The 24,752-nt window shown below is 47.9% G+C and overlaps 8 protein-coding genes across 8 annotated transcripts; 4 read left to right on the top strand and 4 right to left on the bottom strand.

The window, feature by feature from the left end:
• Nucleotides 1-721: 721 nt before the first annotated feature.
• On the top strand, nucleotides 722-3,472 carry BT62DRAFT_1007500 (general APC amino acid permease; the record flags this gene model as incomplete). Its single annotated transcript, XM_043177347.1, has 20 exons — nucleotides 722-879; nucleotides 934-940; nucleotides 1,010-1,122; nucleotides 1,181-1,340; nucleotides 1,386-1,405; nucleotides 1,461-1,521; nucleotides 1,589-1,659; nucleotides 1,710-1,723; nucleotides 1,779-1,805; nucleotides 1,856-1,942; nucleotides 2,056-2,128; nucleotides 2,187-2,268; nucleotides 2,324-2,384; nucleotides 2,443-2,502; nucleotides 2,549-2,721; nucleotides 2,780-2,838; nucleotides 2,891-2,964; nucleotides 3,020-3,184; nucleotides 3,234-3,328; nucleotides 3,389-3,472. The coding sequence occupies 20 exons, from the start codon at nucleotides 722-724 to the stop codon at nucleotides 3,470-3,472; spliced, it is 1,644 nt and encodes a 547-aa protein (XP_043038616.1).
• On the bottom strand, nucleotides 3,453-5,462 carry BT62DRAFT_933533 (methyltransferase). Its single transcript, XM_043186576.1, has 8 exons — nucleotides 5,128-5,462; nucleotides 4,915-5,079; nucleotides 4,815-4,865; nucleotides 4,721-4,766; nucleotides 4,535-4,669; nucleotides 4,304-4,480; nucleotides 3,922-4,063; nucleotides 3,453-3,864 (listed from the first exon to the last, which is right to left on the bottom strand). Exons 1-8 carry the CDS (start codon nucleotides 5,223-5,225, stop codon nucleotides 3,548-3,550), a joined length of 1,131 nt encoding a protein of 376 aa, XP_043038615.1. The 5' UTR covers nucleotides 5,226-5,462; the 3' UTR covers nucleotides 3,453-3,547.
• Nucleotides 5,387-11,254, top strand: BT62DRAFT_933532 (uncharacterized protein). Its single transcript, XM_043186575.1, has 20 exons — nucleotides 5,387-5,466; nucleotides 5,561-5,735; nucleotides 5,788-6,327; nucleotides 6,378-6,808; nucleotides 6,860-7,174; nucleotides 7,227-7,354; nucleotides 7,403-7,772; nucleotides 7,832-8,148; nucleotides 8,204-8,267; nucleotides 8,326-8,631; nucleotides 8,685-8,954; nucleotides 9,002-9,125; nucleotides 9,184-9,245; nucleotides 9,297-9,723; nucleotides 9,774-9,851; nucleotides 9,899-9,984; nucleotides 10,033-10,194; nucleotides 10,253-10,479; nucleotides 10,539-10,663; nucleotides 10,719-11,254. Exons 2-20 carry the CDS (start codon nucleotides 5,582-5,584, stop codon nucleotides 11,213-11,215), a joined length of 4,683 nt encoding a protein of 1,560 aa, XP_043038614.1. The 5' UTR covers nucleotides 5,387-5,466; nucleotides 5,561-5,581; the 3' UTR covers nucleotides 11,216-11,254.
• A 345-nt stretch (nucleotides 11,255-11,599) lies between these two features.
• Nucleotides 11,600-13,129, bottom strand: BT62DRAFT_933531 (uncharacterized protein). Its single transcript, XM_043186574.1, has 5 exons — nucleotides 12,682-13,129; nucleotides 12,421-12,630; nucleotides 12,283-12,366; nucleotides 12,103-12,227; nucleotides 11,600-12,048 (listed from the first exon to the last, which is right to left on the bottom strand). Exons 1-5 carry the CDS (start codon nucleotides 12,919-12,921, stop codon nucleotides 11,796-11,798), a joined length of 912 nt encoding a protein of 303 aa, XP_043038613.1. The 5' UTR covers nucleotides 12,922-13,129; the 3' UTR covers nucleotides 11,600-11,795.
• On the top strand, nucleotides 12,960-14,214 carry BT62DRAFT_1077315 (uncharacterized protein). The gene is made up of 3 exons (XM_043179290.1): nucleotides 12,960-13,260; nucleotides 13,313-13,372; nucleotides 13,426-14,214. Exons 1-3 carry the CDS (start codon nucleotides 12,997-12,999, stop codon nucleotides 14,119-14,121), a joined length of 1,020 nt encoding a protein of 339 aa, XP_043038612.1. The 5' UTR covers nucleotides 12,960-12,996; the 3' UTR covers nucleotides 14,122-14,214.
• BT62DRAFT_995076 (uncharacterized protein) lies at nucleotides 14,145-16,045 on the bottom strand. Its single transcript, XM_043190506.1, has 3 exons — nucleotides 15,498-16,045; nucleotides 15,035-15,442; nucleotides 14,145-14,978 (listed from the first exon to the last, which is right to left on the bottom strand). The coding sequence occupies exons 1-3, from the start codon at nucleotides 15,637-15,639 to the stop codon at nucleotides 14,254-14,256; spliced, it is 1,275 nt and encodes a 424-aa protein (XP_043038611.1). The 5' UTR covers nucleotides 15,640-16,045; the 3' UTR covers nucleotides 14,145-14,253.
• BT62DRAFT_951454 (DNA mismatch repair protein Msh6) lies at nucleotides 16,037-21,366 on the bottom strand (the record flags this gene model as incomplete). The annotated part of the gene is made up of 30 exons (XM_043188186.1): nucleotides 16,037-16,486; nucleotides 16,543-16,686; nucleotides 16,743-16,763; nucleotides 16,812-16,837; nucleotides 16,888-17,030; nucleotides 17,083-17,126; nucleotides 17,176-17,202; nucleotides 17,255-17,267; nucleotides 17,333-17,345; nucleotides 17,398-17,767; nucleotides 17,818-17,892; nucleotides 17,946-17,985; nucleotides 18,034-18,154; nucleotides 18,206-18,359; nucleotides 18,416-18,627; nucleotides 18,681-18,753; nucleotides 18,802-18,922; nucleotides 18,980-19,230; nucleotides 19,282-19,531; nucleotides 19,582-19,716; nucleotides 19,769-19,806; nucleotides 19,857-19,931; nucleotides 19,982-19,994; nucleotides 20,043-20,062; nucleotides 20,112-20,144; nucleotides 20,194-20,289; nucleotides 20,346-20,674; nucleotides 20,727-20,837; nucleotides 20,886-20,994; nucleotides 21,042-21,366. Coding segments are annotated over 30 exons (3,703 nt in total), but the record flags the coding sequence as incomplete, so codon positions are not given.
• A 297-nt stretch (nucleotides 21,367-21,663) lies between these two features.
• On the top strand, nucleotides 21,664-23,630 carry BT62DRAFT_933527 (amidase signature enzyme). The gene is made up of 8 exons (XM_043186573.1): nucleotides 21,664-21,942; nucleotides 21,994-22,090; nucleotides 22,140-22,289; nucleotides 22,339-22,514; nucleotides 22,563-22,711; nucleotides 22,768-22,960; nucleotides 23,017-23,149; nucleotides 23,206-23,630. The coding sequence occupies exons 1-8, from the start codon at nucleotides 21,690-21,692 to the stop codon at nucleotides 23,588-23,590; spliced, it is 1,536 nt and encodes a 511-aa protein (XP_043038609.1). The 5' UTR covers nucleotides 21,664-21,689; the 3' UTR covers nucleotides 23,591-23,630.
• The last annotated feature ends 1,122 nt before the right edge of the window (nucleotides 23,631-24,752 follow it).

Below are 24,752 nucleotides of genomic sequence, written 5' to 3'. Positions count from 1 at the left end.
GATTACCATGAGGCCACAAGGCTCTTATAATTAGGCCTTTATCAGTTGGAGATCCAAGGACGAAAGTCCTCTCGTTCGGCAGGTTGTGCAGCTGCACTCGGTTCTCGACTTGAAGCTGATGGGTACGGTCTTGAAATTGAGTAGCTCTTATGGACCTTCATTCAGTGGAATATTTAAAAAATGGTGATGAATAGTATTCTGGCAAATTTCTGTATCATGACTTGGAAGGCCAAGCTTTGTACCAGTCCGCGATCGCTCAGGCGGTACGGCATCTTGCTGGACGCGGACTCGGGAAAACCTCGACACTGGAGCTACTCGAACTGAGGCCCCCTCAAAATTCTGCAATGGTGCCTTTCGGTACTCTGGTTCCTGTATGGCACCATCGGTGCATACCGGTCGATTCCATCCCCGACCAGTGTGATCACTTATGCCATGGATAGGTGGCCTATGGGTCTGTAATCCAATCTACATGTTGCTTCCTGCGTACCAACACCGTACATTGTTATTCAACATCATTCCCAGCCACAGCCTGACCAATCTCCATCGAACTCGGGTTCATCATTTTCCATCAGCTCCTTCCAATTCTTTTGACGTAGAAGCATATAGGATTCGCCAGGACGAGAAAGATGCTTAGATCCGAACTTGAATCGTATAAAGGTCTGGTCGCCCCAAAGGGGGGTTCTTGCAAACGTTCTCCTACGTGTCTCAGCACCGTCACTCCATGGACGACGTCGAGAAACAAGACAGCACCAGCATCAAGGCTGAGATCGCTGAGGCGCAACCACCTGACGATATCGCTGCCCCCAATGCCAAATTTCAGCTCTATAACGATAACCCAGATCCTCTCAAGCGTCGATTAAAACAGCGACATGTGCAGATGTGAGACAAATTTTTGGTTTCTGAATTGTATCTGTTGACCGAATTTATTTATAGGATCGCAGTAAGTCCACTTATCGATGATCCTATTCCCTGTCCCTTGTCCCAAAGGGATTCTTGAATTGTATGTCAGATTGCCGGTACTATTGGCACTGGGCTGTTTCTCGGATCCGGTGAAGCTCTCCGTGTTGCAGGACCTCTTGGTGCGCTCATTGCGTACGTATTGGTTGGAACAGTGGCATATTCGTAGGCATGATTCAATTTGAGAAAATATATTTCCGCTTAGCATGTTACTACTATCTAGTTCCTTGTGCTCAGTGGGAGAGATGTCCACCTTTGCACCCATATCTGGAACTTTTCCACACTTTGGTGAGCTTCCTACATCCTTGATGACGTTTTTAGTGAAACGCTACGGAACAGCGGCCCGTTGGGTCGACCCGGCGTTTGGTTTTGCGGTCGGATGGGTAGGTTACACCGACTGATTTATGATTTTTGACTGACGGTATTAGAACTACTTTTATGGGCAAGCGTGAGTGAAGTTTAGTAGACTATGACGTTGCAAAATATAACTTGTTTCTATACAGTATCTCTGTTCCAGTAGAGGTCGCAGCAGCCGTTATCCTGCTTACCTTTTGGGACAACAATGTAAGCGTGAAGTAGCGTGGCAAGTCATTGCGAACTACATAACAACGTTATTCCCTGGACTGTACAGGCCAGTCACGCCGCCATTTATACGGCAGTCATATGTGTGTTCGTGTGCGCTATCAATATTTTTGGTGTGAGGTGAGTGTTTCTGTGTCGAAAATTAGTCATTAAATGAAGATTTCTGCTAGATACTTTGGAGAATGTACGTTGACATCTTCTTTTATAAGTACCATCCTTGTATTCACCAAGGCGCGTAGCCGAATTCTTCTTTGCCCTCATCAAGCGTGAGTGACGCACCTTATGTTGCAATATGGTATTCACCATTCTTACGTAGTTTCCACCATCATTGGCCTACTGCTGGCTGGTTTGGTGATAGATCTCGGTGGAGGACCCAACCATGACCGAATTGGCTTTCGAGCAAGTATACCTCCGAAATGAACACCGAGTCAAAATGCCTGACTTTCTGATTTCTGCAGTATTGGAAAAACCCTGGAGCACTTGGCCTAGCCGGCTTAGTCTCTAATGTTAATACAGACCGCTTCCTAGCAATTATGTCTGTAATCATCCAGGCTGCCTTCTCGTTCATAGGCATGGAGCTAGTGGCCATGTAAACGAAATGCACTCTCTTGTCTCGTCCTATATGACGCTTATTTGGTCGTTCCCAGCGCCGCTTCCGAGACAGAAAGTCCTCGTCGAAATATAGGCAAGGCAGTTAATCGGGTCGTTTATCGAATCGTCATTTTCTATGTACGTTTACTCTTTCTAGCGATCTTGCATCTTGTTCTTAACCAACGCCATGAAGATACTAGGCATACTTATGATTGGCATGCTTGTTTCCTATGACGACGACGCCTTGTTGAACAGTAAGAGGCCTGGTCATTCCCAGGGCATACATATCACGACTCACTACTTGTCCTTCAGCATCCGGAAACGCCGCCCAGTCACCATTCGTTATTGCTTTTAACCGTGCTGGTGTCAAAGGTACGTTCGCAGGCCTGCCTGAAGACAGCTTACTTATTATCATCAGCTCTTCCTCATATTATCAACGCGGCCGTGTTCACGAGTGCTTTTTCCGCTGGAAATAGTTACTTGTTCTGTGGCTCGCGAATTCTTTATGGTCTTGCTTTACGTGGACAAGGACCTCGTTTCCTGACGTATTGTACAAAAAATGGTCTCCCACTTACTGCTGTTCTTGTGACGGTATGTCTCCGCTATTTTTATAGTTATTTGAAGGCAGTGGAGATGAGAATGCTGTTAGTGCTGCTTCTCGTTGTTATCTTTCATGACTGTTAGTAGTGGTGCGGAACAGGTCTTCTAGTATGTGTCTTATGCTACGTGAATACCTTGTTTCTCATGTTAAGGTCTGTAGCTGGTTGCAGAACCTTACAGCCACGGGAGGTTTCATCGGCTGGTTCTGTATTAACCTGACTTACATATTCTTCCGTAAGTTACCTCACCGCTTTGAACCAGGCTGACTACCCGAGCTGACGCTTCCCAGGTCGAGGCATGGTGTCCCAAGGTTTCGATCTCAAGGAAAACATTTATAATCACTCTTGGCAACCCTACCTTGCATGGTGGGGTATCTTTTGGACGATCTTCTTCACCCTCGTCAACGGATACGCGGTGTTTTTCAACTTTAACGTATCTGATTTCTTGGTTGCATGTACGTGTCATTCTCTCGGTTGGAATACCTTGCTGATGGTGACCGATAGATATCAATCTGCCGATTTTTGCCACATTATACTTTGGCTATAAATTCATAATGCGTACGACCGTCTGGAAACCGAAAGATATGGATATGGTAACTGTGAGTGCTCTTGGATGTCCTGCCAAGCATATCCCCTGCTAACAACGCTGTGCTTATTAGGGCATTCCGAGCATCGAGGAAACAGAGACAGTGGAAGTACCACAATGCACTTTGCTAGAAAAGATTGCCGCGATTATTTTCTAAGATTAAAACCACGTATTATGGATTACTGAGTACTTTCTTTACATAAGTAATGAAGAAAGATATTGAGGAGTTCCGCTAAAGTCTGCGGAACTTGCCCTGCATCCAGACGCGGTACATCTTGATCTGGCGCTTCCGGTTGACGATTAAGCGCCTATCGACCCCGAGTTGCTCTGTAGCGAAAAGGGGAGGCAAGGGGTGTGATGATAGTAAGCTTGGGTGTATTGATGGTGCCTTTATGTCCTCAGGTACATCCGCCGTTGCAGGTGTTTCAGTGCCGGATGGGGCATCCACATCTGTTTCGACGGAAAGACCATTATCATCCTCAACAGTGTTCTTGACGCTATGCTCGCTTTCTGGTATCCTGGAGCCGGTGAACAAAAGAGATAATTCGTCTAGTTGACGAGAATGTTACAAAAGCGAGACGGGGAGAGATGAACGCAGTCACCAACCTAGTTCGAAGAAGTATACGCGAGTTTTATCGCCCCGAATGTAAAAATTGTCATCGAGTAAACGGCCACCTTTGAAACGCAGTTGCGTCAAGTCGTGACGGCCGTAATCGCGGAACATGACAAGACCACCGGGTTTGAGCATCTAGAGAATATTAGGCTGGGGCTGCGGCATAAAGCACGGCGGGAAGTGAACTGCCGACCGACCTAAAAAGTACCGAATAAATGCAAGCAGGTCAAATTGCATTATTTACATAATGCGCTGCCGTTGACGACGAGTCAAGTCGGAGAATCCGTTAGTATACTAACTATAAACTTGCCGTTTACTCAGTACTTTTTAGGCCTAGTCAGCCGTCCTTCCCTGAACTGAAAACGGTAAACGTACCGTATGCATGTTTTTTAGAGCGTTATGCCATTCATCCGGATGTAGAGCGCTGAGAACGAAGACCATTATTACAATATCCACGCTCCCAGGTTCTACTTTGGGAAGTTTGTCAGAGGATAGATCCCAGGGCGCCGCTGTTATGGAGCCCATGGGAGGTGATTCGTATAGAGGATTTGACTAGAATCCGGCGACTTAAAATATCATCGCTAGGGAAAACAGCGGTAAATTTACCTGCACAAGTTTGACGGCATGGTGAGCATAGTCAAAGGCAAAAATTGAAAGGTCGGGATTTTGATTCGAGGCTAAGAGGGGGAATACAGAGTTTCCAGCACCACATCCAATCTCGACGATAGTCTTAGTGCCAGCCTTCATCCTCTCAGGTAAGGTTGAGCAAATACTAGAAAAAGCAAAGATTACCTTTGCCAGCGTAGCTTCCACTAGCTCAGGAAATTCATTATGTAGCCTGTGGGAATGGTCAACCTAGCGAAACATGGTAGAGTAAGTCTCGCACCACTTTCTATCGCGGAAGAAATTGCTCGAATTGGCCTTGTAAAAATTATCCCTAATCATGTCGACTGATGGTTTGAATGGAAAAGAATTGAAAAACATACCAGAATTTTGCAGGCTTGTCATGATACTTGCGCTTATCATCCTCTGGAACTGGAGCAGAACGTTGTTTCGTTAACGATGCGGCGATGATTTCGTCCTGGTCGTCGGGAGGAGGGACATGGTCCCAAGCATTCTGAGTCCAGACCTCGGCATCGTCTGTCAAGAACCTGTCTAAAGTCTGAGCGTCTTCATTGTCAGGAATAACGACGGCGTACCTGGAGCCGAACGGAGGTTTTTCCTCCGCCACGTCGTGTACAGAAGAAGTGCACTTCAGATTGCTGCGTCCATCATTCAAATTTGCCTGATCCTCCATTGACGGCTCTACGATTGGAATTTTTCGTTTTTACGTTCACGTCGTTCTATCATCAGATGGATGGCTGGCGACGTTCACCTTTTGTCTTGCAGGTAGCGAAGGATGATAAGGACGTCCAAGTCGGTGTCCAAGGGCGACTTCCTTCTTTAGTAGAGATCCTCCCATATCTGCCGGTCTCACTCTCTTCTCGTTACCATCTTCATCGTTGCGCCGCATCGCTGCCTTCGTCGCTCTCCACTAGGTCAGGAACCCATTGTTATACTCCTCTTGTACACTGCAGTGAAGAGGGTTCCAGTCACGCAAGCAAGCCTTTCTAAATAATCCAAATTTCACAGGCAGCTATCCCACGCATAGTAATGACCCGACTTTCCGACGATAACCTTTCTGATCCTAACGACGAAGATTTCAACGCGCTTTTTGACAGGGTATGGGAAGGATATTCACCCAGTACAAGTGCGAAATCAGATGTTAATGGCAATAGAGTAAATGGGAGCAGACGGTCTCTGAATAGTGCGTATATTTTCAGTCCATGTGGATATCTTCTTGACCATGCATTATTCAGATGATCCACAAGACTCATCGCCGGCGTCATCGCCATCGAAGACGGTGGCAGCGAGGCCGCCTGCAAGAGTCCGGCCATTACCTCCAACTCCTGGCTCTTCTACCACAACTTCGCCCATTTCGCAAGATCGTGGTATTCGACAGACCAGCTTTGATGGTTATGTGTTGCCAGCAGATTCGACGAGCCGGCATCTACCACCACCGCCAGGATCCTCTATTCGTATTTCCGACTCTCCCTCCCTTGCACCTTCGTTCCACTTCGATGGGCCCATTGCAGACTATCTACCATCTTCCAATGGCACACACATCTCTGGTGCTATGACTAATCCACAGGGTTCCATAAGGCCGGTGGCTCCAGGGTCCCAGTCGGTCCCAGCTCATGTCTATGTCGAGTCTCCAACTGCCAACGTTCGTGACCATGAAGACACACCAGTATATAGCTCTCCAACTTCTCAGTTTTCCGCGGCCGGATTTAAGCAAGGCAGTACGTATTCGACAAGTCCGCCAGAGCCTTGGCTTCCTCATGGTGCACCATCTTCCTGTCAGTTCACTTGTCCCGACTTCAAAACTCAGAGCTCATTTATATCGCAGATGATGGATATGTAGATAGCTCTGTATCTGGGTCGTCAGGTTACCTGAGTTCCCACTCCCCTGCCGTACTCGCAGACACCGCCCTTGCTCGAGGTGATTCAACAGGATCCCCTGCCGAGTCTGATCATTATTTCGCGTTTAGTGGGTCAAACGCAAACGTTGCAGGACCGAGCACTTTCAGTCGGAGACCCACCGACCTGCTCCAAGTGATTTCGACGTATGAGGAGGACAAGACGTCACATATCGAGCTGCAGGCAGAAGAAGAGGAAGAGGATCAGTACTGGGAGGATGACGAAGAGGACGAGAACCTTTTCGTGAACTTCTCCCTCTTATCTCATATTTCTGTCCAGCTGCGTGACAAAGTACCCCGAGGGACTCACGTAAAGGGAAGTATCCCTTATCCGCGCGCATTCACCGGAAAAGATATTGTGGTATGTGTTATCGGGCTCTGCGTTTTCCATGTCATCTAAGCCCAATCTCAGTCTACGATACAATCTCAAATACAACGAGAGTTGGCAATAAACCATGGCTTTTCAACGAGCGATCGGCGGGCCGCGCTTCAAGTTGCTCGAAGTCTGCAAAGCCAACTATTTTTCTATGAAGTTGAGTGGGGAGGTCAGGTGCTGCAGGATGGCGTGGAGGACGTGTATATGTTTCTGGATGATCTTCCTGGAGCATCGGATGAACCTCCAGAGAGGGCAGAACTTCCTACAGGAGTCGTCACTGTTCTGACAAAGTGCTATTCTCCGGGATGCGACGAAGGATCGGTATGTTATTCTCCTCGATGTCCACGCAAGGTCAGGCGATATTTAGTCTTTTCCGTGTAAGTTGCTTAACTGCATTCTTTAGGGCGATTCGGTAGTCGGCCCCTCCACTGGACCCGAAACTACTACAGCGGTAGGCAGGCAGGAATGGATCAACACAGTACCACGGGAAGTCTTAGTCTCACTACCTGAAAGCGAGATTAACCGGCAAACGTAAGGATCATACTATTCTGTCTTTGCTAACTAATTTTTTTTCGGAAGCATAATCCACAAACTCATTGATAAGGAAGAGCAATATATTCAGGACTTGAATCTTGTCGAATCCGTCTTCATTCGACCTTTGCGTAATGCTAGTCCTGCCGTCATCCCCTCCTCAGAGTTGGACGACTTCATTGACGAAGTCTTTGGCAACATCTTAGATCTTCGGGAATGCAATCGCAGACTTCTAGAGGTCATGTATGTACGGCAGCGTGAACAGTCCCCGGTCATACAGCGCATCGGGGATGTCTTTCTGGATGCTGCCACCGAGTTTCGGTGGGCGTACCCTGTCTATATCGGACACCATCCTCTAGCCGAGAAAAGGCTGAAAGAGGAGATGGAAAACAATTCCGAATTTCGACTTTTCATCGAGGTGAGATCTCCCGTTGGTTGAGTTGTTATCCTTCTCATTTATTCTGATTACTCCCTCAGCAATGCGCTCGTGATACTGTTCGATCTGGAGAGTCTATGCGTCTGGATTTGAAACTCCTCCTCAATCGTCCTTCAGAACATTTGCAAAAATATCCAGTTTTGTTGGAGGCCGTTTACAACGAGACCGCGCACGGCAATCCCGATGGTGATTTCTTACTGGAGGCCATAGGTGCCATCAAAAATCTGCAGTCGGTTGCACAGCTGCGCACATTCCAGTCTGCGATGGGTAGAGGTGCTCCCGGCAAGTGGGAATGGCATGATCTCGTCTCGAATGAGCTCCGACAGAGCTTGACCAAAGACGAATGCAAGCGGCAGTCGTGCGTTTATAGGCTGTCATCATGGGTTTGCACCACTGATGATCGTAATGTCCAGGATTATATTTGAGCTTATCAAAGGTGAGATGGCATACGTCAAAGATTTAGAAAATATCGATGTGGTTGGTAACCTGGATTCGTCCTGAGACGATTTGAAACTGATTGATTACCCTGCGACAGATGTACATTCGCCCACTGCGTGCTGCTGATCCGTCTATCGTTCCTCGAGACGCACTCGAGAAGTTCATAACCGACGTGTTCCACAATTTTGCTGAGTTGCATGCTCACCATCGACGGTTAGTAGAAAAGTTTCATGAGATTCAGCGAGAGGAACATCCGGTCATTCGAACGATCACTGCAGCGGTTTTTGATGCCGCCCTGAACTTCCGGGATGCATACTTGGAGTATATCCCCAATTATCCCATCGCAGCTTATAGGATTGACGACGAGATGGCTAACAACCCAGCATTCAAGCAATTCGTCGAGGTGGGCAGGAGTGAAAACGGTTTCATATGCCTGTGGTTGACATCTCCTAACAGCAATGCGTCAAACACCCTGATGCCCACCGATTGGATATGAAGAGCTTTATCAATCGTCCAATACCTAGACTTCTGCGATACGAGCTTCTGTTGAAGGGTATTTTGGATGAGACTCCACCGGGCCATGACGATAAACGCGAGATACCGGAGGTCTTGGATGTGATCAAAGCACTCGGAAAGGATACTGAGCCTGGTGTTGTATCGGCCAAGCAGAAAGTGGAACTTTGGCGGTATAATTCGAATATCACATTCAAGAATGGGGAATGGATTGTACGTGCATCATCATGGCGCCGCGCTTGTTCTGATATTACTTTCAGGATATGGATTTGCTCGATGACAACCGATCTTTGATTCACACCGGTAAGCTCCTTCGGCAGCCTGATGGTGGACTGGAATGGAATGGATGGAGCGAACTCTTTGTTCTTCTGTTCGACAACTACTGTGAGACGGTCGCCATCACATTTTGCTGTGTTGCTTGTACTCACACTGTTAATCACAGTGGTTATGACGAAGCCTAGGGAAGATCGTAATGGTGTCCTGAAATATCATGTCAACCGTCGGGTAACCAATGCTTTGTTTTTCTCGTTGTTCTACACTAACAACACGAGTTAGCCGATCCCTCTTGATTTGTTGACGCTTGTCAATTTCACTGACCCGCCTGCTCAACGTGGGACTGGTCTTCTGCGGAATCTTCGAGGTGAACGGCATGATTCTTTGACTGCAAACGCCGGAGTTCGGTCTCCCGAGAGCGCTTCGGATTCGCGATCAGTGTTTCCCTGCACCATTCACCACAATGGTCGGCTAGGAGGAAACTACATACTCTACGCAGAGTCTGCCCAAGTACGCTCGGAATGGAAGCAGAAGTTGGAAGAGGCTATGGGACTTCGCAAAGTTGTACAAGAATCTAACAAGGTCTTCGAAGTCGAGACTCTGAGCTCGGACACATTTTTGGTGCCTTCGATGGCGTCAGGTCAAACAGCGCCGTCATGGAATCTTGAAAACTCCTTCACTGGAAAGGTCACTTGCTCCGTTCCCTTTAGTAAGACTAGATTCCTGCTCATAAGTCGATGGATCTCACTTGTTTTTCAGATACTTCGGATGGACGAGGACTTGTGGCCATCGGGTGTGCTGAAGGGGTATGGATTGGTTTCAGACATGATTCACGATGTATGTGGGCGTGTTTAGTTGCGTTGTGCTTTCTCATGCTCTTGTAGCAATGCGACGAGTGCTTCATCTTAAGATGGTCACGCAATGTGCCATGTTAGAAGACTTCGGCATCTTTCTGGTATTGGCTGATAAAGTTGGTGTTTGCCCAAAGCGCCGAGCACGAAGCTGACATTTCTACCAGTCCCTTTTCGCGTACCACATAGAGGCATTGGTGCCTTCATCACCGCAGAGCAGCCATGCCTCCCAGACTCCTCAAAAGTTGAACGGAAGCAGAGATGTTTCGTTCTTCAGCGTTGGGATGTTACATGGTCGCACGTTAGTAATCTATATGAAGAGAAAAGGCGTACGTTTATCTCATCATACCACTTTACTTTCCCTGACACTTATTTTGGCATGTACAGCTTGAGAGTATTTTCTACGTCGTTGAACCCGTTGTAGATAAAATCAACGAAAAGGTCAAGTCTACACCCGCCATCACATCCCGATTCGGATTTCGGACACCTAAATCGGACTGGTTCCGACACTACCGGGAGTTTTTCGTTCCCTCGGAAGCCTATGATGTCGTTTTCCTCAGAACAAAAATCGCTATTCTTTTCACAAAAGGGTTCGAGATCATGGATTTGATGGAGTAAGCTATTTATCGATCTGTACCGATGTCCAAGCTCACGAACGTAAAACCTTCCACAGCTTCAAAAGTAGAACTATTCCCACCCTAAAAGAAGGCTATGCACCGCTGGCCAAACGATGTGAAGGGTGTAAACCATTAGGAATGTTCCGGTGCAATGAGCTCGAATTCCTCCTATGTTATGACGGTCAGTCAGGATCAACTTATTCATGTCCTTCATTGTCACTTATCCGACTCGACAGAATTTGGTCTCTACGTCGACAAACATGGAGAACCTAGCCGACCAACGACCGGTACCATTGAATGGGAGGGCACGGCGGAGCGTGTTGCCATTCATTGGCCTTACATCCTACTCTTCGACACACGTTTCATCGAAGTCCGACATATCCGAACCGGCAGGCTGGTACAGATCCTCCCAGGCCATAATATACATTGCATCTGGGATGGTCGAGGCACAGACTTGGCGAGTGCCAACATCGCTACGCCTGATGTCGATGACGAGCGCATGATCCAGGAAGCACGCATCCATGCCGTTTCCTCCAACGACAGCATGTTTACTGGCCGTCACTCAAGAGCTGTGGCTCAGCACGTATTCGAGCTTATCCCTACCCTCCCACTCTACCTGCCCGGATCTCTTTCATCTCCTTCCACTTCTACTTACTTCCCCCGTACTTATTCTCCACCTCATTCGCCCCAGCTTCGGGCAAATCACTCCTTTAGTGCATATTCAGTCTCATAGGATACCAGGGATTTTTTTTGATATAATTTATGGAAGAGCCTAATTTATATTTCAACGAACCAGATGGGACAGCACAGATAGCGATACAATACTCAAGACTTGGATCGTAAGTAATCTTACTGAGGCGGCGGTGGCGGTGGTGGAGCAGGCTCTTGAGGAGCAGGGGCGGAAGGAGCAGCAGCAGCGCCAGCAGACGGGTTAGCTGTGTTGTGGCCTTGAGCATCGCCAGCGTAATATTGACTGTACATCTGCTGTTGTTGACCAGCCGCCCATTCCTTAAATTGTGGTGAGTTGACATCGTAACCATATGCGGCCCTGGAGAGACTTTGCATCAGTGTGGATGAAAGAAGAGGACGAAGAATATGACTGACCAATATTGTGCATATGCCTCGGCACTGGAAGGATCCGTACCAGGAGCTGGAGGTTGGCCATCTGGCGCAGCACCAGGCGGCGGAGGTGGTTGATCACCGGGAGGTGGTGGGGGTGCACCGTTGGGGGGAGGCGGAGGTTGTTGACCGTAACCCTAGACGCAAAGGTCAGTTTGTTCATACTTCACGATACGCCGCCAACAAATCCCATGCTAGAGGTAAGCAAGTGTACAAAAAACAAAAAAGGCACACAAGAAGAAGATACCCAAAGTATCAGCCCAAAACAATATAAAGCCAACACCTACCGCCATTGTGCTGTAGGCAGCATATTGCATTTGGGCTTGGTGCAGTTCCATTTGTTGTTGTTGCACAATAGCCGCCATCTTTGCGTGTTCAGCTCGGACGACTAGAAGTAAGTCTTCGGTTAGCACTTTGGCTCTTGCGACCTGACCTTCCTCGGGGCCGCTGATTTTCATACATGTTAGACGAAGAATGGATGATTTAGACAGTGCGGCATACGTTATATGAATGTAAAGAGGCTCATCGCTTTCTCGGCCTGTCTCTGGTTCAAGGAAAGCAGACCCAATTCCCTTGACCTGGACACGAGTACCGGTTTCCTGTTGTATGTATTTGACGAATTGGCCCTTGAAAACAGAATGAGACAATATCGATCTGAACAAGATAACTAACTATACACACCTGAGGACCCACAACCTTTGCACGAATGTGGAAATTCCGGATAGACTCTAGACCAACAGGTAGTTTTTCTTCTGGCCATTTTCGCTAGAATTCCACGTAAGATATATGATAGAGGAAGCATATGGTGGACAAGCCTACCTTCTCTCGCAGACGGTCCTTCTTATCCTCGACAAGAGACCCAAGATCGATGGCGATGAGCTGATTGATGTGGTCGATCGCCTGTTGTAATATTTCCGGAGATGATGCCATGACATGAAGATACAGCGGAGGATCTTTTTCAGTTGCTTTACTTCTGTCAGGATACCAGGTGCCCTTTGTGCTGACGGATGCGCCTGTCGCTTCGTGTATCTATATCTGCATGAGCCTATGCACAAGGAAAGTAGAAGATACAACGCGCACCTCCTGCTGGGTAGATCCCTTCGTCAACATATACCTATTCCTGACATCGTTAATGTCAATATCTTTCGTGTAATCGGCTTCATGGGCGTCCTTGGCAAGACCCTCTGCAAACTGGGCAGCAATTTTGGCAGCGATGGCAGCAGCTGCGGCAGCCGCGTCAACTGCTGTCTTTGTCTCATCAAGACCGCCTCCTTCAGCAGCTGCTGGTCCCGGCTGATCCCATTTTCGTTTAGAGGACATGGTCGTCGGAAAGGATAAAAGAGCGCTCGGTCACGCTGTCACACACTCTCAGGACTCTGTTGAAAGTGCGCTGCTATGTCCTTGAAAAGGCCCAGAACGTCAGTTTCGCCGACTGTGTCGCCCTCGTCGTCGCCAGAGCCAGAGCCGGCGCCCAAAGCTTTGCATACTGCCGGTGCTAGTCATCCGCTACTCTGCACGCTGCCGCCGACATGTAATCATAATCCTACCTCTATCGCTAATTCGAAAGACCTGGAGACTCATTACGCGACGTACCATGCACATGTATGTGAAGAGAAAGCCTGTTCCTGCGTGTTTCCCGAGGCAAGGCTCCTCGAACTGGTGAGTTGCAGTGGCACAACCGATTAGTGCTGTCCATTGACCCCTGGTACAGCACCAAACAGAATGCCATGACCCATTAGCAGCTATTCGTAAAGATCGGGGAGATAAGATTGTAAGCGTCAAGTCTAGAGACCCCATTTTCTGCCGTTTAACTAAATACTTTAGTTTGCTTGCCACCTCACGACGTGTCCCAAGCTATTTCTGACACCCAAAGCACGACGACTACATCTAATAAACGCGCATGGCTATCCAAAAGAATATTTCTTTGCTGTCACCAATAAGGGTGTCGGAGGTTTGTTGAAGAAATGGGGTGAAGGCGCGAGTATGATACGCGGCGAATGGAAGAAAAGAGAGGGAGATGGTGAGGACGACGACGACGACGCCGAATCAGATGCTGGAACTGCCGAAGAGAATGAAACTGAGGAGCCTAACCAAGATTTACATGCGGAGGAGAAAAGCGAAGATCTGGACGCGCTAGCAGATTCGATGACTTCTCTTTCTCTGGTGCCGAACTCGATACGGTTCGGTCGCGGTGGAAAAGGAGGGGGGCTCCTTCATACGCAGAGTGCCGGCTCAGACTTGACCGACGGCCAGACCCGAATCCGAGGTAGAGGCGGCAGGAGGGGAAAACGCGCAATGGCACGTTACGCGCCTGGTGGTGGGCAAGAAGATGGGGCTAATATGGATGTCGACTTAACGACTAGCGGACCTGCAAGTCGACACCGAGGCTTCCCTAGAGGAATTAATCGTGGCTTCGTTCCTCGTGCACGCGCTCGAGGTGCCGTACCGGTCCACGCTGTACCAAGAGGTGGACCAGGCATTATTGTGAGGGGCAGAGGAGGAGGCTCAGGCTTTGTTTGATACCCGGTGTACAGTGACTCGTCCTATCTATTCATGACCTTGCGAGCCGACAAATCTGTCTGTAATACATCAAAATTCAAACGTTGAAGCCGGTAAAAGATTAATATAAATAAGTAAGAACCCTTGGTTCCATCAAAGCTTCTCCGGATAACTACGAGTCCTTTTTGAATACCCCCAACCAATCCCAAAATCCCTGAAACGCGATGAAAGTGATAATCGAGACGAAGGATACTTTGGGGGCCAGACCTCGTTCGATACGAATAGGTTCGGATCAAACCGATTCGGTACAAGAGGTGTGCGAACGACCTGAGTGTCACTAGAATACATCGATGGTTCGGGGGGAAATAATCCCCCAGACGCAACCGTGGCATCACCAAAGGACGACGACCGTGAAAGCATTACGATTCTTCGCTTTCCTCCCCTACACCAAATGACGCTCAGCGCCAGAACGACAAAGCAAAACACAGTGACTCCAGCAACGACACCGGCAATAGCCCCTGCAGATATTGCCAAGTTCGAAGCACTATGCCTAGAATGACTCGAAGGATTGGAGGCGTTTGCCCCGGGCTGGGGAAAGAAATTCGGTTTGTCAGATATCGATACAAAAGATGGAGCATAAACGATGTAGTCGAGCACGAAGGACTGGTTGCCGGTGATTTCTGTCACGTTGCACATCAGGGTGTGATTACCAGGCTCGAGTCTGGTGTTTTCAAAGAACAGGTAATTGACCATGTCTTCGTCCTCCCGCACCATAGGGTCCAGCGATACGAACGACACCGGCGAGTCGTCCACGCTGAATTGCGCCGCAACGGCACCTTCGACGGCTTTATGGACGCCATAAACGTACACGGCGGTGCCTTAACGATTGAACACAGTTAGTAAAGAAATGAATACCATCCCATTACTTACTCACCAGCGAATTGGAATGAAAATGAATTATTCTGTGTCGTACTCTCCGTTGTACCGCCACCAAAGGGCGAAAAGAACACGCCATCTACATAACCCAGTGAATCGGTATTCCGATCCCAGCCTGCAGAATACCGAATTTCCGCACTGCTATCGTCGATTATGATGGATGAATTAGCGAGAGACGTCGAAGGACCAGCCTCGACGAGGACATAATCCAAATCAGTACCGTTCACTAGCCCAGTCAGGTTGATGGTATGAATCCCATCCCCTAGTGTCGGTGACTGGTACCACCGTTCATAATGATTCTCATCCAGATACGACGTATCCTCAACATATCCGTTGTCAATGTTGACTTGAAACGGCATTGCGTCTAGCACGCCCGGCGTACTACCAGCAAACGCTATCGAAGTACCTGGGGGGAAACATCGTCACCGTCCGAAAGCATCCACCCAGCCCAGATCACTCACCGCTGAATGTCACGGATAGGCTGCCGTCCGAGCCTACACCCAAACAATGAGAGTCTCCATAGCTGGAAACGCCTATATTCCATGGGCCATTGTACGAAATCAGAGGGTTAGAGTCGTCCAACAGTAGATAAACGCCCGACATTACAAGAAGAGAGTGGGCAGGAAGGTAAGAGAATCAGCAACAGAAAGGCCCCATCGTAGTATTGAGACGAGACGATAAGTAATGCATCTCGTTGATACATGATGCGCAGACGGAACAGTGCGATCCTACGTATATAAGTAGTTGATATCTGTCCATTTCACTACCCACGCAATATAATTTCGATCAGAGAAGTTGTTCTGGTCACCAACTGCTGCATGCATGGAGTGCGCAGATCAATCATGTTGTGGATGTCGATAGGCAAGTACCCAGCGAGGATCCTGCCACTACACAGCCCGCAGTGCAGGTTACGATACTTTAATGTAATCCTGTCCAGACTGAGATGATTTAACAGCCTTTTCAGGAAAGACGTATCACGAAGTTTGTGAAAACGGAGAGGCTGTCGTCGTCGTTAGGGTTTCGGGCCGGCTTTCCGACATCTACTCAAATATGGGATAGAACTATCTAAAAGCATACAGGTATGAAAGCAAGGATAGCAAAGGAAGCACTAGCACTGGGACAGCATTGATCAATTGTTGGTATAATTCTGGGCAGTCTTCTTCAGCAGCGTCAACATCAGCTTCTGCTTCACGAGGTCCTGAGGCAGTTCAATCTTGCCCGTGGCCAGACCATACAAATACGAAAAATCAGCTTGAGCAACCAAGGGCAAACGAGACGTCGCTCGTTGGGACTGCTTCGCCTCGAGCCGTTCTTTGAACTGTTGAGCAAATTTCTTGGACACAACGTCCGCACGCTCAACAACCTCCAAAGGCACACCAGCAAGGTTTGCAACATGCGTTCCGAAAGAAGATGTAGCCACACCGTCGATCAGTTTGTACAGGAAGACAATCTAGGATTAAACTTTGTCAGAAGTAATATCAGATGTGACGGACGAGGAAGACGGACATCGCGCTTCTCTTCATCTACGATAGTTGACATGTACATGTTTCGAATATTAGGATGATATCGGAAGTCGTCCGTCAGGGAACCATAATGAGTAGCAAAGAAAGACAGAGGAAGGGTATGCGTCGCCAGCTCGTGCAGAACAGCCTGTACCAGGGACATCCAAGTTATATTAAAAAAGCCAGGCATAAACGAGGACGTACCGACGCAATGGCCATACCATCCTTAAAAAAAGTTAACGTTATTAGCACAACAACGGGAAAACGACATACATATGTAGACGTTCCTCGTCCCAGTTCTAATAAAGTAACGTTAATAAGGTGAAGGCTTTTAGGAATGCACCCGTACCATCTAAGAAGACAAATGATTTGGGAGTAGCATCGCGAAGAATTTTGCAACATTCATCAAGTTCAACCTTGAAGGTACTTGCGTTGGAAAACATATTGTCGTAGGCACCCATTCGAGTCAAGATCGCATCCACAGGACAGACACTGTATCATATCGTACTCAGAATGCATCAAACAAATGATGGTTTTCACAAACCGAGCCTTTGCCGCAGGAACAAGCATCCCAAGTTGCGCCATGATCTGACAGTGCTGTCAGCAAAGATTGGAAGAGTAATAATGCCATGCATACTATGCCCGTGGCTGTCATGCGCATCACCTAGAAAGTGGTCATGAGCTCTGATAACCTATGTGACACACAGAATGTTCACCGTGGACTTCCCACTGAAGAATGAAGCACACGCATGGTCAACCATCAAAAGACACCCAAACAGAAGCAGGACACTCACGCCATGTTCGGTCCTATCCTTCTTATTAGATCGAATATCGCAGATAAGAAATAGAGTGAACTTGCCTGTCAGCAGCGCAATCCTACCGGCGTCACCCCCGAGCTTGACGTCATTGGGAATAAAACTCTTCATATTGGCGCTTATCGCCAACGTCGGGTGCCTCAAGTCCTTGAAATCCACGAACGCCGAATCACCTTCGACAAGTTCCGGTCTGCACACAGGCTCACCCAAAACACTTGATGATTTGGCCAAACTGAACAGACAATCCAGCTCAGCAAACACCCGGATTGCCCGCAACCAAACACCGCGATCAGCATCAAATTCCTCAAAGACACGATTCTTGAATGCTTTCATGATCGTGTTACGGTTTTCCCTTGCTTCTTTCAGAGCCCGTACAGATTTTTGTAGACCAAAAACTTGCCACCGCGTCTTGGCCTGCACGGGACCGTAAACACTTAAAATGTACTGCGAAGGCCAGAGCTTACTTTGGTACCGCCATTCTTGGTCCAATCCTTGGGAATATTATCCTGGCCAGCGTTTGTTTCCACAAGGTAGATTTCCTTCTCAGCCGTTAAGTCTGATCAGAAGAATAGACCTATAAGATAAGACTCACCTTGTTTCCGATGGCGCTATGCCACCAGTGTAATTTGCACCTACAAAAGATCTGAGCACCAGACAGGATACGAAGATAGAACACACACCCAAGTTTCTTCTCAAATCGCTTGAGCTCACCGTCAAGCTCCTCTTCGAGCTCTGCAATCTCGGCCATGATCGTATCATACTCTCCATCTTTACCCTCTTGTGGAACCAACTCGTTGGCGTCTACAATATAATCAGATCACAAAGACGACACGGAAAACGCAGAGCGGTGACCTTTTTCTGATGGCTTGATGTACATAGCCTCTACGTTCTTGATATTTTGCAGCAAGTCTGGAGCGTTCCGAAGCAGGCCTTGTATAGTCTTCGACTTGAACGTCTCGGAAGTATCGGCGAAACTGCTGAAACCGCGGCTGAGCTTCTTGAACGCCTGTAAAAAGTCATCATCAGAAATCATTGAGCAATATATCTGTTTTAACTACTCACGCCCAGAACCTTCAAGAAATCTTTAACTTTGCAGTTCTTTGCATGGATACGAGATACGATGCGTTCCAAGTCAGGCAGACCTTTGGCAACCTCCGTGAATTCTGGTTCGAATGTTGGGTGATCCATAATATCCTCGACGGCATCTAGTCTTGCGTTAATATCGGATACTTCCCGCAAGGGCATGCACAGCCATATGCGGAACAGCCTCTTTCCTGTATAAAGGGTAAACAGATGTTGCGACGAGCAATATTTTTAAGAAAGCTACCGAAAGGAGTGACGCAGCGACTTAATAACTGAAGAAGCGACCCTTCCGATGTACCTTCATTATTAAGCAGCACCTACTAACAGTTCAACGACGTTTGTAGATATCAAGAAACGGAACGAACCTCAATATGAGCCAATGTTTGTCCGTCAAGAACCAAGCCTTGGCCTCTTTTCATGGGATCATAAACATTGAAGTTCTTCATACTGAGTATATCTTTGTCTATATTCAGCTGTCGCAGGTACCTGCACAAGATATGCATCAGTAAAAGTGTTGGAACGGGCGCACACAAGCGAACGAACCAAATCATAGCACCAAGTGCTTCGATCGGAGGCTTTGAACCGGCCATGTCTCTTATCGGCTGAGGGACAGCCTTGGGCAAAATGTTGTCGCCATCTTCATCTATATCGCCCTTATCATCAGGGTACAGATTCGCCAACTCTTTCATAGTGTCTTCATAATTAAAACCTTCGACTTCACGTAAACTTGTCCATAAACAGGCAGCAGGAAGGACAGCTTTCAGTAGCCGCGTCGTGGAGACAGACAACTGCCCCTGTGTACGCGCATTAGCTATCAAAGAGATTGATGAATGCGTAGACCTTACTTTCGTGAACAACATCTCCTTGGGACGGATTTGTCTCATCAAGGTTTCGAGTTTTGTGCGACAGATATCATCTTGGAAGACACTCAAGTCAAACTGCGACGTCGCGCAGTCCAAGACACAAACACCGAAGGTGTTATTCGACCCCCCGTCAGACTCGACTTCTCTAATTGAAATACAGTGGCCGGCATGGTCATCGGTGAGCATCGCAGCATCAACAAGAGTACCATTAGTATAAACTTTGTTCAATTCCCTAAAACTAGTATCAGACTGTTGCTCCTTGGATCATGAAACAAAGCCCACCGTCGGACGATCTTTTCCTTCTCACCGCCTTTGGGTTTTCCCTTGCTTTTATCAGTAGCTAGACGCATCTCCGCTCCGAGAGCGGTTTCAGCCTGGTCTACCCGGCCGACTTTGTATCCTTTACCAAGGAATTTGCTACATAGACGACATTTAGAAAAAGGTATATGCATCATTCAAGGAAACATACGCCGCCCAAAATTCGAAAGACATTTCTGGAACACCGACCTACTGATCTGTCAACATCATGGGGGTCGATCCAAAGTAAGTTCGTTTACCATCGACATCTTGACTCTCTGGGTCAGTTTCAGGTCAAATTCTTGATGGCCAATACGAGCATCATCTTCGTACAGCTGAAGCAAACACTCAAAATGTGACTTGTTTGGAAGCAATATGATAATACCTCGAAGAATTTTCTGACACGTACGATGAGTTTGATACTCAAAGAATTAAGCGGCACTCACCCTTTTTGAAAGAACAAAATCTTTACGAGGGTGAGAACCCGAGCAAATGACACCACAGATACTACTTACAGTATCGTAGTGATTTTGTTTGATTTCCCAAAACTATGGATTTATTAGGTCTGTACGACATACGAACCAAGTCATTCCATACCTGCTTCTCGAAAGGAGTGAATTCTTTCCACGCACGATTCGGGATATAAAGCGTTCTTGGGTCGTACTTGGGATCGCCAGGTCTATGTCCGTCTTTCTGCAGGCCAACAAGGTCTGTCAACCATAGGATTGCGAGGTATAAAAAGATCTCACATCTTTAACATCCGCCAAGAAAGCGTAAGGATCTTCGGAAGCCTTTTTTTCGTTCTTCTTGTCCTGCTCTCGTCGTTCTGCCGCTGTCAAGAAAGAAAGTGTACTACCAGCTGCTGCACTGGACGTATTTTTGGATGATGCCTTTTTTGGAGTAGGTCTCGACTTCTTTTTCTTCCCGCTATCCTCATCTTCATCATCGAAGTCAGTATCTGGTCCAAGTGAGCGCCGAGAAGAACCGGAGCTGCGCGACTTGACTGATTTGGCATCGTCGTCTGAGTCGGAGGGAGCAATGAAGTCTTCGTCATCCGAAGACGCCATCGAGCGGAAGCCTGCATGGACGCAAATGAATATACATTTAGGAGTTGGTGATTGTGAACTAACCTTTCTTTCTGGATGATTTTTTGAAGTGCGTCAGCCGCTTGGAGAAAGATGTAGTAACTTCCTCGTCGTCATCTGATGGGGGAGCAGATAATCGAGGCTTCTTGGCCCGGCCTGAGAGAGGTTAGCGAGCTGAAGCAGTGAATGGTTTTGGTGGTTTACTTTTGCTTTGCAAGGGCGATGATGGCGGTTCGCTTCCTCCAGTTGTAGTAGAGGCTTGGGTTCCTTCATCGGAATCGTCTTCATAAACAAGTTTCCGTTTCGCTCCACTCTTCTGAAGGTCAAGTTGTATAGTATGAAGAAAGGGGAGGAACTCACGGAAACAACACGGTTCCTTTTTCTCGGTGCATCCTCCTCAGAAAGCATATCCACATCAATGGGATCGCTCGTCGGTGGTGTATCCTTGATGGCGCTGTCCCCAAAGGACGACACTGATGCAGATGAGTTCAATACGCGTATGTCTGGCTTGGTCGACTGTGGGGTGCGCGGATTTGCCGGCTTTGATGTAGACGCGTTTGATGTCTTCACAGCAGGCGTAGACGCGGTCGGTCTCGCCGGTGTCGCGTTTGAGCCTTTGGATAGCCATCCCATAAGGCTCTTTTGCTTCGTGTTTTCGGTGGATGGTTTTGCCTTTGGCGGCATGGTAAGTGGTGAGGACGTGAAGAGACGCGTTGGTGCTATTTATTTGCGTAGTGGCGGTGCTCAATATTTGCTTTCGCCAATGGAGGCAAACTTTGGTCTGTAAGTGGCTCTTACCACCCCATGCGAAAGCTGAATCCAATAATGTTCGCAAAACGACTTTCATATTCATTATTGAATTATTCTGAAGATTTTTCATGAGTGCTTCAGTGCTGCGAAGCCCTTCAAGGTCGTCGGCTGTGTCACGTTTGCGTCACGTCACTCTGATTTGCTTCAAGTTTTCTCTTCCATGATACGCCGACTAGAAAATTAGCGGCCTACGCTTCAATGAACCGAGGGGTGACGAAGCAGCTATGGACCGGCTTACGCTGTCTGTACACTTCATCTACTCGCACCATTTCTTCAAGCAGTAACCAAGCTTTTCTTGACAAAAACTCGAGCATAAACGCGTTTGTCTGCACGAACGATGCGGTGGAATATTCGGGAGATCACTTCCCATTGGGGAATGTTATTATCGGGGTGAAGGACAACATTTGTACCTCCAAGCTTCCTACAACATGTTCCTCTGCAATACTGCAAGGTCTGTTTCTCACGACACTATCCTTATATGCCTTCATTTGTCTCCACTTAGGTTTCTTGCCCCCATTCAATGCCACGGTCGTCAAATTACTGGAAGACGCTGGTGCTGTAATGCTTGGAAAGACCAACTGTGATGAATTTGGAATGGGGTCCGTCAGCCAGCTCTGACCCCCGCCTTTCTGTACTCAAGTTCTGTAGCTCTCTAAATGTACATTCAGTCCATGGATCAGTGGTTAATCCCTTCCAACATCCGTCCTCAACCCTCGCCTGGGAAAACCGTGAACGCCGATCAGCCGGGGGAAGTTCTGGAGGCAGCGCTGCGGTAGTGGCTGCCAAAATCTGTGATGCGTAAGTTCTGTGCGTTATACACAGCCGAGCGCAGTCTAACCAGATGAAGTGCAATTGGTACAGACACAGGTGGTTCTATTCGGTTGCCTGCCGCGTACTGTGGCGTCGTCGGGTTAAAGCCGTCCTATGGGTTGCTGAGTCGATGGGGCGTCGTATCTTATGCAGACAGTCTGGACTGTGTCGGGATCATCGCAAAGGATATCAGCACAACGAAACGGGTTTTCGGTGAGTTGGGCGCCTGCTATGGAGAAATCCCTATTCATTCCCCTGAAGATGTACTCAATGTCCACGATGAACGGGACCCCACCTGCACAAACCGATCAATCAGGCGTGAAGCCTCTCACGCCGTTGAGATTCAACTGAAATCTTGGAGCAACTTAAAAGAGAGAAACCTCCACGGAATAAAGATAGGCATACCCGAGGTGTATAATCACCCATCTGCGCATATTCGGTCCATATACTCATCTAATATATCCAGGAATATTTCCCCTTTGAATTGTCGGGTTCTGTAGTGAAAAATACTCGGAGCACGATTGTCTCACTGAAGAGTCTAGGTGCTACTATTGTCCCTGTGTCTTTGAAATCTACGTCGTTCGCTCTCAGCGCGTACTATGTCATCGCCAGCGCCGAAGCAAGTAGTAACCTAGCTCGGTATGATGGTATCCAATATGGCATGTGTCAACTGTTTTTGTTCAGGTTTCCGTATCTGACTGACAAATTGGATCAGGATTGCATATTAAGCCGCCACTCGGAGCGGACCTAACCAAAACTTCAAAGATTTATGCGCATACTCGGTCGAAAGGATTTGGCTCTGAAGTTCAGAAACGAATTCTTCTCGGGACTTACTCTTTAACCGCTGAGTATGTCTCCCTTTGATATGTCTTGTGCATAATTGCTAATTTTAGTCTGTCCCAAGTTCATTCGATAATTACTTCCTTCAAGCCCTTCGAGTACGCCGACTAGTCAGGGACGACTTTGATCGTGTGTTCCGCATGTCGAACGTTCGGGTCTCCAATCAAATCGCCAATGCCGACGGAGTTGATGTTTTGATGCACCCATCGGCCATTCGTACCGCTCCTCTTCTGGATGGGGAGGAAGATTCATCCGGCTTAGAGGCATACGTACAAGACGTGTTGACAGTGCCGGCGTCCTTAGCTGGTTTACCCGCAATAAGCGTACCAATAACCAACAAGGAAGATGATGGATGGCCGGTAGGGATTAGTATAGTCGGACAATGGGGTTGCGACGATATGGTTATGAAAATTGGAGAAGTAATCGAGTCACTCAATTCTAATCTTTGATCCCCATTCAGTGCTATTGTTGTGGCGTCGGAAGTGGGGCTACATATCAAGGTTCATCTACGTGCTGAAAGATGTGTTCTTCAAGGCAAATCGGCATAATACCAGCGTTGAAATGAGCTCAAGAAACTAAGGAAGACGGCTAAAAAGGGTTGCCATTTCTTCCTGAAAGATATTCACTTTCTGCCCTGCTTCTCTTCGCAGCGCCGCCCAACGATCTCTCGGGGTATCAAATTCGTCCACCTTGCGTTTCGGCCCATCTAACTCGTTTCGTATGTCTCCCAGTCCTTCATCACCTAGCAGCGTGAAGTCAATGGGTGCGCGTCTATCTGCAATGGTTTTCGCAAATGTCTCTTGCTGGGGAAGGAGGTTGTCAAGCACTGGATTGACACCCCTCGGAAAATGCTGCAACCGAGATGCCACTGCCTTGCACCTCTCCTGCGGAGCCGTATCCTCGTTTGTCTCACGAAGACGCTTCAAAGAGTGTGGCGAGCGATTTTCAAGGTGTCGAATCTCCAGGTCGATGTGATTCTCTTCCTCTCGGGGAGAATTGGAGCTTCGCATCCTTTTCTTTCGGAGATGATTCTTTTGGCCTCTCCGAGTGCCTTGCGAGGAAGGATCGGAATCAGTACCAGCGGTGGTGCACCTTGTCTGCCGAAACATGCATTCTCGGCACCTTTTGTATTTTGAAGTGCCAGTGAGCTCGCAGACCCATCCACCCTTGGTGCACTCGGTGCACTAGTCGAGAAGTGTTAGTGAGACCTCTCATTCATTTCCTAAGTCTTACCGGGCTTGCTGCCTTCACTGGGATAGCGTCCCATCCCCGGACATCCCTGGAACCGATCTTGGTTCCTTTAATATCTCGAGCTTCGGTCCCACGAATTCCGGCGAATACCATGCGGCACCATACCCTTACATCTGTTTGTTCCTTCGCTGTTTCCCGCTCTTCTGGCGATACCAAATGAAGCTGGGCAACGAGCTTTCTTATTCCTTCATCGTCCAAGATCCATCCTCGATCTAAATTTTGGAGGAGGTGCAAATACTGATAAAGATGCTCAGCAGCTTGTCCGGGATTGTCTCCCTAGGAACCAGATTTATGACTTACCTCTTTGTATTCATCCGAGAGTTCTTCATCATTTGAATCGGAGCCCTCTTCACGATCATC

The sequence above is a fragment of the Guyanagaster necrorhizus genome, assembly GCF_019112545.1.
Source record: "Guyanagaster necrorhizus MCA 3950 unplaced genomic scaffold BT62scaffold_16, whole genome shotgun sequence".
NCBI lineage: Eukaryota > Fungi > Basidiomycota > Agaricomycetes > Agaricales > Physalacriaceae > Guyanagaster > Guyanagaster necrorhizus.
Note: the sequence above shows the minus strand (reverse complement) of the source record. Positions and strands in the feature narration are given on the sequence as shown.